Source organism: Camelus bactrianus, chromosome 13 (genome assembly GCF_048773025.1).
Source record: "Camelus bactrianus isolate YW-2024 breed Bactrian camel chromosome 13, ASM4877302v1, whole genome shotgun sequence".
Classification (NCBI taxonomy): Eukaryota; Metazoa; Chordata; class Mammalia; order Artiodactyla; family Camelidae; genus Camelus; species Camelus bactrianus.
This window is the reverse complement of record NC_133551.1, coordinates 71501367-71512689: the sequence shown is the minus strand read 5'-3', so window position 1 is coordinate 71512689 and position 11323 is coordinate 71501367. Positions and strand designations below refer to the sequence as shown.

Sequence of the window (11323 nt, the reverse complement as noted above, 5' to 3'; positions counted from 1 at the left end):
GCCTCTTTGCTTGTCCAGCCACCAAGGCCAAGAAGAAAGCTCCAGGGCGTTACTGGACCGTGGGAGGTGGACCCACCAGCGATGGTGCCCACCTGGCTCCCAAATGAGGCCAGCACGCCCCTGGCACCGGTGGCTGCAGAGGCTCACAGAGAGGCTGGGCCGACAGCGAGCCCCAGTTTGCATCTCAGCCTGGGCTGCATGGCCTGGAGCAAATGATTCTGAGGTCGTGTCTTCACCTTCACCCTCAGATCTCAATATGAGATCTCAACCCTCAGCACTACCACCCCCTCCTCGCATGGAGCCATGTGGATGTAAAACACCTAACATACACGCTCACTTAAACAAGACCTGTAATTCACAAATACTGTTCGGTCGGTATTTCCCTGGCATGTCCTTGGCTTCAGTATGACATTTCTGGGTGCCAACAACATGCCTGTTTCCGAGTCAAACAGAGCGAGCCAGAGCATGAAGTGTGCCTCCCGTTGTCACCCACCTTCCAGTTCAATGCAACGACTGGAGAGCCTGTCACACCCTAAACCACACCCCACTGGCCCCTGCCAGCCAGTGCCCTCTGGCCCAAAGTGGGACGCATTTCTTTGCTCTGCACCCTCCAGAGCATGTGTGGAAGGGGTGTGCGTGGGACAGAAGCGGCTGGAAAAGCAGGGCCACTCAGAGGAAAGCCTGAGACACTGGTTTACTTTCTCTCCCAGCCCTGCTGTGGGCTGGACACTCAGCATCTCGGCTTGCAAACCAGGCTTCCTGGTGAGTCAGAAGCTTAAAATACCCATCTGGGAAGCCAGGGAAACCACGACACTGAGGGTGACGATCCCCAAGGTGGACTGCATGTCCAGCCTGGCCCCTCTTAGTTCCATTCTCCCCACAAAGACAGAAGTCGGTCCTTAGTTTTGGGAACCAGCAGGAGGCCCACTCAGGGTCCTCTCCTGTCCCCACCGCGTCCTATTGCAAGCAAAGTGGGGCAGGCAACTCTCGGCTCTTCAGGGCAGGTAGCGGGAGAGGCACCCCAGCAGGCAGGGGACCAAGGTGATGCTGTTCACCCAGCCAAGCCCCCAGGTGAGCAGCACGGGGGCCACCTCCACATCATCTGAGTGGACTCCTCTGAAGAGAAGACATGGGAAAAGAACTGTCATCACGGTGGGGTGGGGTGGCTGGACCTTGGGCTTGACTCTACCCCAAAGTCTGTGACAGAGGAAGGTCTGATGTCTCCAGAGGTTTCAACCACACACAAACTGGTCATGGAAATTTGAAAGAGGTTTATTTAAAAACAGAACAACAAAAAAGCTTTGGTATTTCAAAATCCAACAATGATCAATCACTAGAAAGTTAAACACTTCCCCTGAAGCCCAGAAGTACAAAACCACAGATCTCCATAGGCTCAGGATAAGAAAGAGACAATGTGCAAACCGGAGGGTCGCCCACCCAGGCCCACCCCTCCACGCAGGCGGCGCAGGCCTCCAAACCTTCCGAGGGGCCGCAGATCGAGCATCACCACCAAGATTCACTGTCTGGAGTGGATGCAAAAGCCATCCAGCAAAACCTTAACAATAAATTAAAAATTCAGTCAAGAAAGAACACATTAAATTAGGAAAAGGACACAATTTTTCCTAGACAAGAGTCTTTCCAAAAGAGGGGCCATTTCCTGGGACAGAAGAAAAGGGGGAAGGTAGAAGGAGTGAGTTCAATTTCAAGTATTTTCCATATAGGTTCATTTTATTGAGTCGAAAGCTTACAAAAAGTCCACCGGCCCCTCCCCTCCCGCTCCCCGATGCAAACTCCTGAGCATCCACACGCGCTTCTGCGTCACTGGTGTCCCCCAACAAGGCACAAAAGGCTGGGTGCTTTCAAAGGATCCCTTGTTCACAGCAGGACTTTCAGTGCTGGGTGTCTTGTGCAAACGGCGACTGAAAGCAGGACTGGTGGTTCACTCAGACACTGGGATCTTCCTGTTCAAGTGACAAGACAGGTTGTTACTGCTCACGCCAACCCTGGTGGACAGCTACCGAAAAGTTTAAGGGAAATGCGCAGTGGAGACACCCTGGTGGCACCCTACCCAGGTTCTTATCTGGCCTGGCTGACAGCACCTGGCCTAGAGACGTGCTGGAGCTGCGAAGGACTCAGGGGCCCCAGCACCTCCTCAGGTGGGTTCTGCTCTGGCGAGACCAGGCTCAAGCCTGAGTAAAGCGGGGGGCATTAGTTCACTGGGGCAGGACCCGGGAAGACAGTGTGGCTTGTGCCCCAGGTAAGGCGGGTCCAAGGGCGGATGGGGATAAGCCTGATTAAGAGCAGAGAAGCCCACCAAGCAGCAGGGAAAAGCAGCCCATTGGCTGAACAGAGGCTGCCGGACCCTCGTGATGCAAATGTAGCCCCTGTTCCATGCTGGTCGCCCAGGAAGGCCGCCTGCACATGCCTTTGTGATCTGATTTTCCATGCTCCTCAAGCTTCAGGAGCTCAGACCTGCCTCTGGCCCTTCTCCCACTCCCTCAAGTCAAGTGCCACTTACTTCTCCAAGTCCTGGTCTCGAGCCAGAAACTAGAAACCAGATGCCACAGAGCCCCCTCCGCAGAGTGTGGAGGTGCTGCTGGCTCTTTAAAAACTGGGAGCAGAGAGCTGGCGCTGTGGAGCGCCCCCACCTCACTACAGAGGAGGCCAGGGGACCAGCTCAGCCCCTCGGAAGTGCTTTCTCCCAGGACTGCCCACGACTCCCTCCTGTCCTCTCCCCAGGAGGCCCTGCAGTGGGACAGCCCAGAAGACCAGGTGGCAGGCAGAGCAAGCAGCCTCCCCTGGGACATCACTCCTGAGCCCCAAAATGTGTTACAGATAAGAGTCCCCCAGCGACCCCAGTCAAAACCATGGCTTCCTGGGGACCACGGTGTCTCAAGAAACGGGAGGAGAATGATCTTGTCCTGGCAGATGAGACGACAGCCTCGGGCCAGACCACGGCGAGGGACTGACCTCTGAACCGCAGTAAATCGGCTCTCAGGTGGGGGCGGGGCCCCACCGGCAGTTCAGGTGGAGGCTTCAGGTCAATCTAGGGTTTGCTGATTTTTAACTGCTGGGGGTGGGTGGCGATTGGAGGACAGGACTGCCCGCGTCCCTGGGAGGCCGGCAGGCTTGGCTGTTCACACCTGGATTCCGCAGCAGTCCCTTTCTACAGTCTCCTCTTGGAAGTCACTTTTTAATGTCCTCTCAAAACCACCCACTCCTCTCTCTGTGCTGAGGACACAGGCACAGAAAGACACCCCACTACTCCCTGGCCTCGCCCCCTGGCTCGGGGCGGGGCGCAGCCAGGCCCCGGCCTATACCTTGCTCCGGAAGAGCGGCTTGGCGCCGGGCCCGCAGTACTCGTTGTAGATGAGCTTGAAGAGGAAGAGGTGGAACAGGGTGATGAGGGAGGCCACGCTGAACCAGAACAGGAAGGGCAGCCCGGGGTCCTGCTGGGCCATGTGCTCGTCGTGGGCCAAGATGGCCTTGAGGTGCAGCGTGTGCCGCAGGTCCTGCAGGTGCGTGAGGTCGGTGGAGATGTAGAGCAGCGGCGTGATGGGCTGCGTCACCATGACCGGGAAGGTGTGGCCCTGGGGCGCCGAGGTCAGCTCCACGGGCTCGTCCAGGCAGCCCGCCTCGCAGGCGTAGATCTTGACGAGCTGGCCGCGGGACTCCACAGACACGTGCAGGTACGGCTTGCCCTCAGTGTCCGCCAGCACGGCCAGGTCGATGTGGTCGTTCTTGTAGCGGATGCCGCGCAAGGCGTAGCTGTTGTGCAGCACGTCGGGGTCGGCCTGGAACTGCAGGTGGTTCTCCGTGAACTGCAGGCCGCCGAAGCTGAGCACCATGCCCTGCAGGATGCCCGGGGCGCCCGCCCTCACCAGCCCCTTGCAGCCACGCTTCTGCAGGGTCAGCTTCCACAGGTCCCAGAGCTGTAGGATCTGCTGCACGGAGGACAGGCGGCCCGGCCAGAGGTTCTCGGCGTGCATGGTGGCGTGGCCACTGAAGCAGTGGTCTTCATAGTTGAGCGTTGACTCCAGCTGGTCCCGCTCCCGGTGGCTCAGGTCGGGGCTGAGCAGCGGGGCCGGGGAGCAGGAGAGCATGTAGTACAATGTCAGGTTCACGGTGAGGCCGGACGGGGTATGGGCATCCGTGATTTTTTTCATTTCTACACCTGTAACACACAAAGGTGGCATGTTAAGGAGGGATGGCACGCTGGAGACCACGAGCGTGAGAGACGTGAAGCTTTTGTCCCGAGGGCTGAAAACAGCAGTTCCAGTCTCCCTGGAGTACACGGAAGTCATCCTGCCTGGCCTCCTCACGTGACCACCTTGAGCCCTGGGGGCCTGAAACGGAAAATTCTGTTAAAAGGCAGTGGGGTCTTCAGCCAGAGCGCAGAACAGACTTAGCTAGCTCTATGGCACCAAATAAAAAGCCCAGTCCCCCCAATGCTGAACTGTCATCAATCATGGGCCAGTCGTGGGTTGCTTCTCTCTCTCAGGGCCTATAGCTTTAAATAAATTCTGAACACAGGAGCTCCCAAATTTGTATTAACTCTAGACTCAAAGAGCTGACCGCCCGCCTGGTGTCTCTACCGGGATGTCTGACAGTCATTCTGAACCTGACACGGCCTGAATTCTTCCAGCCCCACACCAGTCCTTCCCTAACTTGTCTCCAGACACCTGCTCAAGCCCTCCCCTCAAATCCAGGAGTCACCCTCAAGTTCTCACTCCCTACAGCTGGTCCACGGAAAGCCCAGGTGGCTCCAGCTCCAAAAGTATCAGAAGCATCCACTTCTGTCTCCACGGTCACAACTGTGGTCCCAGCCGCCCCCTTCCACCAGGGCTCCTGCAAAAACCTCTCATCTGGGCTCCACGCTCCACTTTTGCCCCCTGTACTGTCCGTACTCTGTATAGCAGCCAGCGGGAGCCTGAAAAATGTGCACTGGGTAGTGTCTCAACTTTGCTCTCCACCCCACTTAAAATGAAATTCACCGTCCTCACCCAGGTCCACAAAGGCTCTTTAGGATCTGGTTCCCGCCCTCCTCCCCTTGTTCACCACCTGCCAGCCACGCTGGCCGCTCTACCAAACCGGTCCTGCTGCCCTGCTGGCTTCCTTCTACATCATCACATGGCGCTTCCTCCAGCCTTTCAGGCCTCAGCTTCCGTGTGTCCTCCTCAGAGAGGCCTCCCTGACAACTGGAGCTGCACAGGCCCCACCCTCCCGCAATCCTATCCCACCCCCACTGCAGTCACCCTCGATCACATATTTTTATCTTTTCTCCCTACAACTTTTTATTCTGAAAGGCAATCTTGCTTTTTTATTCAAATTTCCACTTTTCTCATACCTGTCTTCCTCCCAACCAGAATTTAAGAATCCTGAGAACAGGAACTCTGTCCTAACCATTTCCACATCTCCCACATGGAGAACCACCTCTGGCAGAAGCATTTGATATATACTTGTTGAATAAATGAAATATAAGGATGCAGATAACTAGAACTCTGAAAAACAAAACCTCTCAATCTCTCTCTCATCTAGACTAGGACTTTCTTTTCTTCAGCAGTCAGTGAAGAAGTTTTCATCTGACAGGTGTGTTCCACCTGCTGAAGGGATTCCACTACCTCCCCGTGAAAAAGCTGCAGCCCCGACAGCTGGGCCATACCTCAGCCTAGCGGGAGCCATGTCTAGAAGCCCATGCCTGTCAACAGCCAAACTGTGGGGAACTGAGGAAAGAATCCCCGGATGGGCCAGGCCTCTGGTTTATCCTTTATGAACTGACCCCCAAACCCACTCTGCTCAAATGGGGCCTCGTCTACAAGAACAAATAACAATAAAACCTGCCCTTTACGCTTGTCTTTCATTAAAACCTCATAAAAGCCCTCTGAGGTAGGTGCTACTGTTATTACTGAACACAAGCCCAGAGAGACTAGGCGACTGGTCCAAGGTGACACAGATACTACGTGGTGGAGCAGAGAGTCGGCCCCAAATCAAACGCCAAGTCCAAGTTCGAACCACCCTAGTGTCACTTCTGCAGACTTTGGAAGGGCATCTCCAGGGTGGACCGTGTTCACGGTGTTGCAAGGTGTGGATGGTGGACCAAACACTTGCCAGACCTCACCTGGGCTGAAGAGCTGAGCCCAGAGGCGCTGGTGGTCCTGAAGCAGCTCAGCCGCCGGCATCTCCAAGAGCTCCAGCATTTCCTTCCGTGCCAAGTCCTGGAGCACTTTGAGCTCCTTGGCTGCTTTGCTTTTGAGCACCTGGGGGTTAACAGGGCCTGAGACGTGCACCACCCACAGCACAGTCTCATCCAGCTGCGTCTTGGGAGCCACTTGGAGACGGTTCACCAGCTTCTTGGCAGCCACTACCACCAGATGCACCAGCCCCGTGGGAGAAGGCGGGGACCGCCCCGAGTAGAGGAGGAACTGATGGTCTCCGACCTTCTCCAGGGTGCTGGTGAAGGCCCTGGGGAGTGGGCCGGCAGTGGGCCCCACAGTCTGCAGCGCGGCCACGCGCTCCGTGGGGTTGTTGAGCTGGATGCGCTGCAGATAGACGTGGGGTCGGCCCCGGTGGGCCAGAAAGTCCTCTTGAAGCAGCACGCAGTCTCGGCCAGATCCTGTGACAAGGCCGGAGACCGAGGCGGGGCCGGCGCCCGCGGCCGCAGGGCCGGAACCCGGGGTCCCGAGCTGCAGGCAACGCACCCGCCGCAGCAGCCCTTCCCGCAGCAGCAACACTGACTCTCCGGCTTCGGAAAGCGCGCTTAGCGGGCGCAGCTGCACGAAGGGCACGAAGTCCGGCGCCACGGCGGGCTCCCGCTCCCCAGGGGTCACCCACAGCTGGTTGGCGACCACGTCCAGGGCCAGGAAGCCGTTGGCCACCAGGGCTGGCACTCCAGGGCCCAGCGGTACAGCCTCGCCCCGCTCCCGCAGGCCGCGCCAGGCGCGGGTGGCCGCCTCCAGACAGGCCGAGGGCTCAGCAGCGCCCGGCTCGCTGCGGGGCCAGGGCAGCAGCTGCAGGCCGCCCGCTGCCCGCCGCGCCCCGGAGCCAGCGTACCACAGAAGCAGCACCAGGAGCCCGAGGAGGCAGAGTAGGCGGCGGGCCCAGCTGCTCGATAGCAGTCCCGGCAGCCCCTTAAGCCGCTGCTGCAGCCACATCGGGCCGCCAGGCGCGGGAGCGGCGCGGGGGGGGCCGCCGGGCCCGCCGCCCAGCCCACCGGCCCAGCCGCCCGCGCCTCACTCCCCGGCCCGCACCGCCGCGACCACCCCGGCGCCCGTCACAGCCGCCGCAGCAGCCGCCACTGCTGCTTCCTCCTCCTCCTCGGTTGCCTCCGGCCGTCAAACGACACCGGCCGTCAAGCGCCGCCGACTCTTTTGCGACAGATGGAAAAGGGGAGGGCGGCGGGAGGGGAGAAGGGCGGGCCCGAGACAAGAAGGCGGGGCCACAGCGAGGAAGGGGCGGGCGCCGCCGGGGGTTGGGCCACCAGTTCTCAGGCCTACAGGGTAAAGTCCGAAAGAAGAGAAGGGTCTGGGGAGAACTGGAAGCATCCAACTCATGGAGAAAAAAGAAAAAAGAAAGACACCAAGCCAGCCAAACCGAACACGTGTTGGGCCCCGTTTGCTACTGATGGATTCAACAGCCCTAAGATTTTTTTTTTAATAATAAAGAAAAAACTTTTTTCTGTAAAAATGATCCTCGCTGCAGAGCAAAGCAAAGCAAACCAAACCAAACAGAACAACCAAACAAAAAACCAAAACCAAACCAAACAAACGAAAGAACCTTAGCACTAAATAGTACAAGAAAGAAAGAAAGGAGAGTAACTGCTGTAAACCAGGCTTGTGAGGATATATTTCGCTGACAACTCTTCCAGACCTGGCTGGCTGCATGTACAGTGTATCGGCCACAAATCAGAACTGTCCATTCCTCTACCACACCAAGTTGTCTACTTGAAGTCAACTCTGAGTTTTAACTTATTAAATAACATAAAATACTAGAGTCCCTTACTTTGAAATGCCTTTAAATTGTGAATTATCCATGCAAAGGAGAAATTTTGTTTTGTTTCTGGGGAAAAAATTCAATATGAGCACAGGGGCGGACAATGGGGTGATTGTTCCCACTTTGGTTTCAGGACATTCCAAAGCCAGACAGTGCTTCCCAGTTCTTAAAAATTAAGCAGTCATTTCAGGTGGCTTCTTGTGGGCTGTAGGCAGACACAGAGGTATTTGCCAACTTCTACGGCCAGCACCCTAAGAGAAGGTACCTGTCCAGGTGATCCTACTTTTTTTTTTAAAGGTCATTATCAAAACATAACCACAGAATTCTTAATTCCCACCAGGAGTTCACAAACCCCACAGAATATGTTCATGGATGCACAGGAATCCATGACCTACAACTAGAGAGAGGGGATCCATCCAAGCCCCTCAGGGAAGCAAAGAACTTGGAGGAACAGTGAGGTGACAGCAAAGGACTGAACCACGCTTGATCCCTCCTGAAAAATGGGGACGACCACATAAGTGCAGGCAAAGCAAGCAAGGTGCATGACATGGTGTAAGTGTGCAGTAAGTGTAGACCTACATAATTATTTTTGCTGTTACACACATCCGTGTGATAGACATATACCTTGACTCATTTTTGTGAATGTTTCTGGGGGAGCAATTCCTGGAAGTAGATTCCTAGGTCAAAGAGAAGGTTCATTATTGGTACCCTTAATGCCTTTATCACTCTCAAACACCCTAGGGGGAGGGAATCACAGCCAAGGGTTAGCAATATAGCCACAACAAAGCCAAGAGGGCCAGAGTAAGGATCCTGGTAGGGAGGGTATAGCTCAGTGGTAGAGCACATGCTTAGCATGCACAAGGTCCCAGGTTCAATCCCCAGTACCTCCATTAAAAAATAATAACAATAAATAAACCTAGTTACCTAACTCCCCCCCCCCCCAAAAAAAACACACACACACAAACACACACACACACACAAATGGGGTTGGGTAAAGCTCAGTGGTAAAGCACATGCTTAGCATGCACGAGGTCCTGGGTTCAATCCCCAGTACCTCCATTAGTAAGGACCCGGCATCAGATTGCCTGTTTGAATCTTGGCCTCACCTCTTGCTAGCAAGTCAACTAACTTCCCTGGGCTTCAGTTTTTCCATCCATAAAATAGGGATCACAAGACAGAGTAGGATTGCTCTGAGACTTAGGTTGGACAAACAAGTTAAACATTTAGCATACTGCCTGGCTTAAAATAACCATTCTTTATTTAATTTATTTCTACTTGGAAACAGGAAATACATGTTCATGATACAAAATGCAAAATATACAAAAGAGTGAAGAGTGACCATGAAACCTTCCTCTTTCCTGGGGCCCCAGCCAGTCAGTTCCTCTTCCTTGATGGAACCACTGCCTCCTGTTCTTTGGCTACTCTGCCAGAAATTCTGTTCACTTACAGATATATAGACATATATCAGTATTTTTCCCTTCACAGAAATTATAGCATATGATGTACACATGCATATTACTTTTTTTATTTAAGGGAACAGCTTGGAAATTCTATTATTATCATCATCATCGTTATCATTATTAAAGAGACTTGGTGCCAGTGGGACTAGTTGATGGGTATAAAGGGGAGGAGGCTGCACAGAATGTGGCTGTTTGCTGAGGCCTTGGCTCTTCCTCGAGTCAAGAAAGAAAATGGTAAAAATGGATAAAAGCAGAGAGTGAAAGGGAGAGAATCTCCTTGGGGCACCAGACAACTGCCCTCCAGCCTAGCTATCCTTCCTTTACCTTCCCAGAAAAGCAGAGTCCTGTTCCTTTAACTGTGCACAACACGTGCAGCACGTACCAGGAGTAACATCTGGGCGGCAGCCATTGCTAGTGAAAGAGACTGCCCCTCCTTTTGGATGAAGCTTGGACAGAGTTCAAGTTCCAGCGATTTGAAGAGAGCGGGGAATGGATACCGAAGTAGTGCTGGCAGGCTTCACCAGGGTGAATCCTTTCTCCAGGGAAGGCCAGCAGCCTCCAAGATTGATTCCTCCTCCTGATTTGCAATGACTGTGGGAACCCCACTGCCCAAGGATTTTTTTCTGCCCATAGTACCTCACCATCGAGGTTCTCCTCCAGCTCCAGTAAATGGGAAGTTAGAGCCTGGTTCCAAAGCTAACTCCCTTACTGTGGTCCCACATTAGCTGTGTGACGTTGAGCAGGTTGCTTTACATCTCTGAGCCCGTTTCCTCATTTCGCAGACAGGGGCAATACTGCCTGACTTGCAGGGCTGCTGGGAACATGGCATGAGCCAGAGCTTTGAAAACTGAGCCAGGCAACTGATACTCATTCTCCTTCCCTCTGCTTATCCCTCCATTTCCTCCCTGAAGGAGTTGGAATTTCAGTCTGCATCCTCCTGGGTTCAAAAACATCCGGTGGATTCTGGCACCGAGTCCTGTCCCCAGCTGTAGAAACTCCTCGTCCTGGGTCCCAGGCCCCAGAGTGGTAGAGGCCCTGCACTCACGCCTCTTCCTTTTACTTGCCTTGTGAACTTGAGCTTGCTGCTAGGTCCCCGGGGCCTCACTTCTACCATCTTTACAGTGAGTAAATCTCTGCACAATGAGATGATCTCCCAGGTTCCCACATATCTTCTAAAAAGAACATGTGTTGGCTTTGTTTGGATTGTACAAATAATACATATTCATTTTAAAGTGATTCTAAAAACAAGGAAAAATATAAATAAGAAAATAAAAACCATCTGGCAATTGTATATGTATATGTATGTATGTATGTATGTATGTATGTATGTATGTATGTATATGTATTATAAAAATATAATCACACAAGCTGGAAATAATCACTGTAAAAATTTGATGCCACTTTCTTTTAGCATTGTCTCTATGCACTGTATCTTTAAGGATATGTTTTTGCTGAGTGGGGTCATACTGTATATAGTGCTTTTTCCACTTAACATCATTTCACTAGTGCATTTCTCTTGCTGAAGAAGCCTTACAGTACTGTGGACTTCTCTCTTCCCCCTCACCTAGCATGGCCTGCTTTACATGGTTCATTGATGTCCATGACATTTCTTCTCCCTCTCCCCTTTCCCCCTGGGGGAGGGGAACCCCCTGTCCACTCAGGGTTGCACCCACTACCCATGCCTTTGGAGCCTAACCTGCTGGAAAGAGGCTCCCCCAACTCCGTCTGAGGGTCTCTTTCAAGGAAAGGAGTTGTGTTTTTGTTTTTTTGTTTTTTTCCCCCCAGAGATGGCTGTCTCCAGCTAACACCTGCTCCAGGAGACTTTGGGGAATTTTTTTTTTCTAATTGAAGTATAGTTGATTTACAACGCTGTG

General features: G+C 53.7%; 1 protein-coding gene across 1 annotated transcript; it reads right to left on the bottom strand.

The window, feature by feature from the left end:
* Nucleotides 1–1256: 1256 nt before the first annotated feature.
* KIAA2013 (KIAA2013 ortholog) lies at nucleotides 1257–7330 on the bottom strand. The gene is made up of 3 exons (XM_074377418.1): nucleotides 6119–7330; nucleotides 3321–4174; nucleotides 1257–1961 (listed from the first exon to the last, which is right to left on the bottom strand). Exons 1-3 carry the CDS (start codon nucleotides 7149–7151, stop codon nucleotides 1944–1946), a joined length of 1905 nt encoding a protein of 634 aa, XP_074233519.1. The 5' UTR covers nucleotides 7152–7330; the 3' UTR covers nucleotides 1257–1943.
* Between the last annotated feature and the right edge of the window lie 3993 nt (nucleotides 7331–11323).